We start from the raw sequence: 8,843 nt of genomic DNA, 5'->3' as shown, positions 1-8,843 counted from the left end.
TCCATCACCACCACCACCACCACCAATAAAGGGACCTCAGAACCTTATGCATTCTCCATGCACACACACACACACACACACACACACACACACACAGTGCATTCATTTAGATTTATTATTTCAGCTCATACTACTCTTGTAGTGAAACCATGAAATCCTTTCATACAATTATTTAGAAACTTAATCTACATATACCTCTACTTACATTTACTCAAAAATATTCACACTAGTTTATTTATCAATAACATAACCCAACCGAAGGTTATTAATAAAAATAAAATACCCATAATAGATAATATAGACCACCCAATAGAATATAGGTCATCCTATGCAATATAAACTATTCTGAACAATATAGAACAATACATTATTTACATTTGATGGATATTTGTCCTCGTCTTGTTTGTTGTTATCACAGTGTTTTGGCTGATATACCTTCCAGGCTTCATCAGGTGTCTTGGGAAAATTTTGAACCTAGGTTCTCATTCCTAAGGTATTTTATGATATTATTATTATTATTCAGGTCACTGCCTGGAATCAAGCTCGGAATCTTGGGGTTAGTAGCCTGCACTCTTAACCACTATGCCATATGCCTGTGGGCATAGTGGTTAAGAGCATGGGTTACTAACCCCAAGATTCCGAGTTCAATTCTAGGCAGTGACCTCAATAATAATAATAAAGAAGAAGAGAGGGGTAAAACATGAGGAACAGTAGAAGTGTCATTGAATAGTGAGAGAGGGGTCGGAGTAAAGTTGAAAAAGTGTGACACACTGACATTCACTTTCGCATTTATTATTATAGATTGATATGTAAAAATTTCAATGCACGCACACACAACATGTTTCCTGCAATTTCTGTCTCTCTCACACTCCCTACAATGGTTAGGCAGTAGGGCAAATTATTGTACCTTTCTCAAGTTTTGTTAAAGTCTTGGCTATGTAATTTTCATTGGACTATTTACATTACACACACACACATACAATTTCTTATCACACCATATTTAATTAGGATTGAGAAATAAGACCCATACACAGAGTTTAAAACTTTTTCCTGAAATCAAAGCTGCAATAGTATTTGTCTTTTTACATACATTATGATAATAATAAACATATATATATATATAGAAGAAAAATAAGTAATTCTCACCAGTCGAGTGGGTTTTGGCTCTCCACTATTACTCTTCAAGCTTTTAACTGCTTTTTTCCACATGCCTTTGATACTTGCAGAGGAATGTGCTTTTTTTGATTCTTGATCAGTTCCTTCAACAGCACCATTGTGCTTTGGGCTTAAGACTTCGATCTGCAAAGAATTGTAATAAATAAATTTAGGAAAGAATTCATAACATTTAAAGCAATATACAGTATATGTTTGTGTGTAAGTTGCACTATTTCATACTTAATTTTAACTGAAAAACTGGGGTGTGACTTATATAAAAGATGAAGCTGGTATCAAGTTCGAATATAAAGGGAAATAATTTTGTACCCAAGATTTAACACTAAATTATGGGTGCTATTTAAACATGAAAAAATAGGGTAATCTGAGAAATATAATTGAAGACATCTTCCCTTCAATTCAAAGCAGAACTAAATATTGGGTTAATGATTTCAATCATAGTTAATATTAATGATGATAATAGTGATAAGTACTGCAATGAAAAGAAGGAAAACAAACAAACAATAAAGATTTGTCTCAAATATTGTATTTCCATAGTTGAGCCACTTATCTCATCACCAAGTGGCAAATAAAGGTAACTTTCCTCAGCAGCAAACATATTTTTTTCATCCATTTCTACTATGTCTACTGATTTTTACATTGAAACAATGCTAGTATTGAGTATGAGTGATTGAATTAACACCAGTCCGTGAATAGTATAACTGATTTTGCTTAATTACATAAAGACGATTGTATAATCTGGTTAATTGTATTTTATTGCTTACTTGTTTCAGTCACTGGACTGTGGCCATGCTAGAGCATCTGTTATAGCAGGGGTTTTATGGAGAGAGAGAGGTCTACCTAGATAGACCTAACAGAGGGAGCAGCTATTGAAGATGACAGTCATACATACAAACGTGCAATTAAATATACAAAGGCAGAAAAGCAGCTGGAACATCAGGGATAGTTGATGAGCTGTTGAAAAATATCTGGCAAAGTATGACACAAGCTGGTCACTTACATAGTACAGGGAAGAGTCATTTCCAGTGACTGACTGGGCAGTGTTATTACCAAGTGCAACAAAGAGAAAATAGAGATGCTTTAGAAGGAGACAACTACATGCGTATCAAATTGATGGGCCAAGTAATGGCAATAACATTCATATAGGAGATGAAATCATGAAATTTCAATAGATCATTGTCATAATCACTGCTGTTGATGCTGCCACTGCTGCTACTATCACCACCATCTCTACCACTACTGCTACCATTGCCATCATATGTTCACTTAGAAAAGCAGACATATGATGACGATGTGTTGAACTTTCATATGTCATTGCCTCTAATGTGAATTTGGTTGTGTTAGAATTTCAATCACTATGGCTGTATATTCAAACTCAGAGAAATGGAAAATGATTTTTGAACTTGTGATGTGGGATGAGAATCTTCTTCTTTAGGTACCACGTCCAGAATGTAGGACATAGGTGATCATGTCCTGCCACAAGAACTCTCTGTTCTTTGTTTTCTGCAACAGTTCCACTTCCTAATATTTAATGCTTCTTTCTTCCAACCCATTTGTCAAGTTTCACATCCATATCATCCTTCTCCTTCCTCTGGTTCTTTTCCCTTCAATCTTTCTGGTCACCACTAAGTTCTCCAACTCCTCTTTCCTCATCATATGACCAAAAAATCTCAGTTGCTTGGCCCTTATCTCATGAAGCAGTTTTCTATTTACCACAACCTGGGTCATTACTTCTTCATTAGACACTTTGTCTATGCAATCCTTAATACTCTCCTGAAGAACCACATTTCACAGCTCTCTAGGCACCTTCTCATTTCTGATGTTATAGACCATGCCTCACTTCCATATATTAACACAAGGTAGACACAGCAGTTCAATATATGGATCTTGGTTTTAATGCTCAGAGTACAGTTTCTCAAGATGTTATGGAATTTTGAGAATGTAGATTTTGCCAGTACTATTCATCTTTTGATCTCCTTTACATATCTTGCATCTTCTGTGATCAATGTTCCAAGGTAGTTGAAGGACGATACCTGCTTAATGATTTGATTGCTCGCTTTCAGCATGCCCTTTGGGATTCCCTTTTTTGTCTCCACCATGCACTCTGTCTTCTTGCAATTAATGAACAAACTCTTCTCACTTTCTCTGACCACTATATCCAGAAGTCTCTGAAGTTCCTTTTCCATTTCAGAAAGTAAGTCTGCGTCATCTGCATATCTGATGCCTGTGATGTTTCTGCCTCCTCCTCTAAAACCATTTTTTCTTCTCCAGTTCTCTTATGATCAATTCACTATGATAATTGAAGAGATCTGGTGACATAACAGTAGTTAATTCAATACCACTACCACAACCTTAATCATATTAAGTAATTATATTAATTACCAAAGTCATTTGATTAAATATATTAATTTCCTAAATTATATCAATTATATTAACTATATTAATTGCTTGTATTAATATGGTTTTACTTTTGATAAGTCTTGACCTTGCAATCAATACATTAACAGACTGGCACAAAACCAGCAAATTCAGGGAGTGGACATGTCAATTACATCAACCCTAATACTCAGCTGGTACTTATTTTATTGACCTTAAAAGGAGGAAAGGCAAAGATGACCTTGGCAGAATTTGAACTCAGCATGTAAAGACTGACGAAATGCTGCTTAGCATTTTGCTCTGTGTTCTAACAATTCTGCCAGCTCACCACCATATTCTTATATAAATATTCTTTTCTACTCTAGACACAAGGCCCAACATTTTTGGGGGAGGGGGCCAGTTGATTAGATCAACCCCAGTATGCAACTGATACTTAATTTATTGACCCTGAAAGGATGAAAGGCAAAGTCGACCTCAGCAGAATTTGAACTCAGAATGTAAAGACAGACGAAATACCACTAAGCATTTTGCCCTGTGTGCTAATATTTCTGCCAGCTCACCACCATATTCTTATATAAATATTAGATTATATCTATGTAGGTTAAAGAAATCCTAATGATTTTAAAGGGAAATAATGTCTCCTTTTTTTATTAACTCACATATTAGGTTCAGAATTATACTTAAATGGTTCCTCAGTCCTATGATTTTCAAGAGTTACCGTATTTGTAAATTTGAAAGAAAAGACCTTTCAGAACAGCATGTTTAATAAATGAATTTTAGAATATCCAAATAAATGTAATGATAAATTGCATTTTTACTCTCAATGCATTCTGGCAGATTTCAATGGGAATATGTTAATCACTGTTATGTTCCATCATAGGAGAACAGCTCCTTTATGATCAATATATGTTCATGACACACTTGATTCATCAGCACAAGAGATTCTGTGACAGTTGGTGTTTCAACGTCATTATGTTTCGTTAGCCAGAAGTACCCCCAGATTAATAAATCTAACAAGTGAATAAACAGTTTGCTGATCCATGCTGATATCCACCATTTGATAATAAATCACCACATTATTCACAGTGCATATGACAATTATCTCCTACCGTTTACTTGTTGTAGTCATTAAACTGTGGCCATGCTGGGACACCACCTTAAAGGGTTTTAGTTGGCTAAATCAACAGTACTTATTCTATTGGTTTCTTTTTGCCAAACTGCCAAGTTATGGGGATGTAAACAAACCAAAACTGAATGTTACAAACAAACACATGTATATATATATATATATATATATATATATATATATATATATATATATATATATATATATATATATATATACATACACAGATACATGATGAACTTCTTCCAGTTCCTGTCAACCAAAAGCTTTGATCAGTCCAAGACTATAGCAGAAGATACATGCCCAAGGTGCCACATTGTTAGACTGAATCTGGAACCATGTGCTGGGGAAACAAACTTCTTACAAGACAACCACAAAACTAAAAGTTACTATCAGAGTATTCTCAACAGGAATAACTTTCATTCCAGTAAATGAACATGAAGTTTGCTGAAGATTTGTATTTTTTCTTCTTCAATCATTAATGAAATTATAACATGATTTAAGATAACAAATGGTGCTATTTATTATTGATTTAGATAAGTAATCTTTAATTCAGAAATTATTTCAATCTTTTTCTGAATCAAATTGAACTATCACTAGTTCTGAATTGATCAAATCTAAAAATAAGCTAGCATCTCAGGTCACCTGGTTAGTAATTGATGAAGCAGCCTATATATACTTCCAAATACAGTTTAACATAGAAGCAATGTCTTTTCCTAAGATCATCATCATATTGAAAAAGATTTAATCATCATCATCATCATCATCATCGTTTAACGTCCGCCTTCCATGCTAGCATGGGTTGGACGATTTGACTGAGGACTGGTGAAACCGGATGGCAACACCAGGCTCCAATCTAATTTGGCAGAGTTTCTACAGCTGGATGCCCTTCCTAACGCCAACCACTCAGAGAGTGTAGTGGGTGCTTTTACGTGTCACCCGCACGAAAACGGCCACGCTCGAAATGGTGTCTTTTATGTGCCACCCGCACAAGAGCCAGTCCAGGGGCACTGAATGATGATACACTGAAAAGACTAATTAGATTCTCATTAATATTTTGTAAATTGTACTGAGCTGATTCAAAGATTCTGAAATTGATAAAAATATATATATATTTTTTTTTGTTAGGCATAGATTCAAATTTTGGAAGGAGAGAAAGTATAACAGACTGAACTGAGCCAAATAAGCTATAGGCTGTAAATGTATTATGGATCAAAATTCAATCAAGCAGTATTAGGACTCAGAATAATGATATATGGTGCTAAATACAATAAGATCTTTAATCCATATCTTTAACATTTAAAATGCCACTAATATGCTTATAAATGTATATTCATAAGGCACAAGCATAACTGCATGGTCATGAAGTTCACTTCCTGACCATATTGTTTCAGAGTCAGTCTTCTCCTATAGCTTCAGGTAAACCAAAGCCTTGTGAGCGGATCTGGAAGATGGAAACTGAAAGAAACCTGTATTATAAATGTGTGTTTTGTATGTGTGTGTGTGTATGTGTGTGTGTGTGTGTGTGTGTGTGTGTGTGTGTGTGTGTGTGTGTGTGTGTGTGTGTGTGTGTGTGTGTGAGAGAGAGAGAGAGAGAGAGAGAGAGAGAGAGAGAAAGAGAATGTGTTTGTGTCCCTCTGGAAGAGAGTGTCACCATCATATAAGTGGTATCCTTTGTTTCTGGTCTTACATTAAATTTATGTTCACCCACGAGGAAATATTTGTTTGCTTGGATACAGTTGAGGGTTGGTGACAGGAAGTGCATCTGACCCAGAAAATCTGTCTCAGTGGATACTATTTGACCCACATGGGCATAGAAGTAAAAAGAGTTCTATATTTTTAAAATCTCATTTCTGATGTACCTATGTATATTTCTGCAATGGCTGACAAACATTTTGAAACAAATTAATTCAAATATCGAAAGAAGTGCTTCATTAAAAGAAACAAGAAACCTTCCTGTCAGAAACAAATGCTAACATTTCCTTTCAAAACTTCCCATTATTTTTGTACAAATGTTTCATAGTATTGTCTATAAACTAGTAGCAACAAATAACTAGTAGCAACAAATAAAGTCAGAAAATATATTTCAAAGAACAGTTAGCTGAAAGGTAGCCTTTTATCAATGATAGAAAAAAAAAAATCCTCACATAATCATAACCAGGAAACAAGGGAGTATAAACAAAAACTGCAAACAGAGTTGATGTTAAGAGAAATGAAAGAAAACTACATAAAATTTTGTAGACAGTCATTCAGAACAGATATCAACAAAAACAAATTGCTTAGATTTTATTGGTCGAAACATATCTAAGGCAAGGATTTAATGGCATGGATAATGAATTGAAAACTAATAAAGCTTTCTGAATAGAATCAAGGGTAAAAACATGCCATTCAAGCTTTGCTGGTTGTTTATTTAAGCTCAGCTGGAAGTAGAGATACAATTTCATCCAACTGATTATTTCTGTTGCCTGAGTATTACCAATCAAGCCTGCCTGAACAGATTTAAGCCCAGTTCTCAATAACTGTCATAATTTAGTCTGCTGTGGGACTATACATCACAATCTATCATGTAGTTCTTGGTAGTTAGAAATGTAATTTAGTACTCAGTACATGCTATAGCCTGTCTAATATTCAGCCTAGTTTATGTACAGTGAATTTAATCAGCGTTGGACATTAAACGTATAATGTGTACATAATATGTTTAATGTACATAATGCATCTTTTGCTGTAACATAGTGGTCAGATGGAATAAGTATACCTTGGGGTCAATTCATTTGACCAAAAATTCTTTAAGGCGGTGGCCAAGCATGGCCACAGTGGAATGACCGAAACAAGTAAGAGATAAAAGATGATTCAGTCCTCCAAGTTCATTTTATTGTTTTTATGACTTGTGAAACTCCTCCAACACCCAGCAGTTGTTTGATAATCTGGTATTCTGCATAAAGAAATCTATCTCACTTGATCTCTATTTATCTGAAGTCACCCAGCATTGTCTTCAATGCTTACAATTTGGACTTTTAACTTACCATGCAGGCACAGAAACCTGAATATTTTATCATTCTAATTGACAATATCATCATATACCTCTATCCCTGATTAACACACGGACACTTCAAACATTGTCTTGCCTCCAAATCCAGTTTTTATCTAACCATCATCTTATTTGCATCAATTTGATCTTCAGTAGCAGAGTGTTTCAGAGTTGAGCTAAAAAGCTTCCCCAGACCCTTGACTGGTTGCTCTGTAATGGAGGGATGGCAATTCTAGATACTGAGCAACAGAGTTTGCTAATGACATTCCACTTCTTCAGCACCACAGGCCTTGGCAGGCTTAAAACAGATCCTTGAGCTAGCTATAAGGTTCTTAAGTTCTTCTAGGATCCACCTACTCCCTAGTACTGGTGTTATTATGATGGTTAGGATGCTCATAAATGTTGTTATTGGGGATGTCATCCACTGCGCATTTATAGAGGCTCTTTAAATTTTCCTCTTGACTACATTAATCTGTGAATTTCATAGTTTAAAAAATTTTTTATATTGAAATCTCCTTGCCTACCTTTTAAAGATAACCACCACACACATGCACACATACATTCTATATATACAGGGGTTGGACAAAATAATGGCAGCATAATTTTGAAATATCTATAAAACCGTCAAAAGCTTGTTTCGTTTTAAGTTTTTTGATTTATTATTAGTGTTGCTTAATATGTTTTGCTAAAACTGCTGTTTCTTTTCAGATATCATCAGAAAAAGGTAATTTAAAACTCATTAAAATGACAGCTCTATCAGACTTTCAAAGTGGTCAAATTGTTGGTGCTTGTATGGCAAGTGCTAGCATAACGAAAACAGCCATAATGTTTGGTGTATCAAGAAGTACTCTCTGAAAAGTAATGGCAGCCTTTGGGGAAAAGGGAAAAACCTCCTCGTCAAAACAAAACTCCAGAAGAAAATCAAAACTATCAGATAGGGACTGTTGGACTCTTACACGAATTGTTAGAAAGGCTTCACTAAAGTACAGCTCCCAAAATTACTGCAGAGCTTAATGACTACCTCAAGAACCCAGTTTCCACAAAAACTGCTTGCCGGGAGCTGCACAAAGCCAGATTTCACGGGAGGGCTACAATCAGAGAGCCACTACTTTAAAAAAAAAAAAACGTTGCAAAGCATTT

General features: G+C 35.1%; 1 protein-coding gene across 10 annotated transcripts in view; it reads right to left on the bottom strand.

Annotated features, from left to right (window-relative positions):
- The window catches only part of LOC106875793 (uncharacterized), a 605,848-nt gene that overhangs the window by 213,083 nt on the left and 383,922 nt on the right, over positions 1–8,843 (bottom strand). For all 10 annotated transcript variants that reach the window (XM_052968187.1, XM_052968184.1, XM_052968188.1 and 7 more), the window contains one exon: positions 1,147–1,299. In XM_052968187.1, the coding sequence (XP_052824147.1) occupies positions 1,147–1,299 (153 nt within the window). The remainder of the gene's footprint in view (positions 1–1,146; positions 1,300–8,843) is intronic.

Source organism: Octopus bimaculoides, chromosome 5 (genome assembly GCF_001194135.2).
Source record: "Octopus bimaculoides isolate UCB-OBI-ISO-001 chromosome 5, ASM119413v2, whole genome shotgun sequence".
Taxonomy (NCBI): Eukaryota; Metazoa; Mollusca; class Cephalopoda; order Octopoda; family Octopodidae; genus Octopus; species Octopus bimaculoides.
The sequence above is the reverse complement of the archived record's forward strand: the minus strand, read 5'-3'. Positions and strand labels throughout refer to the sequence as shown.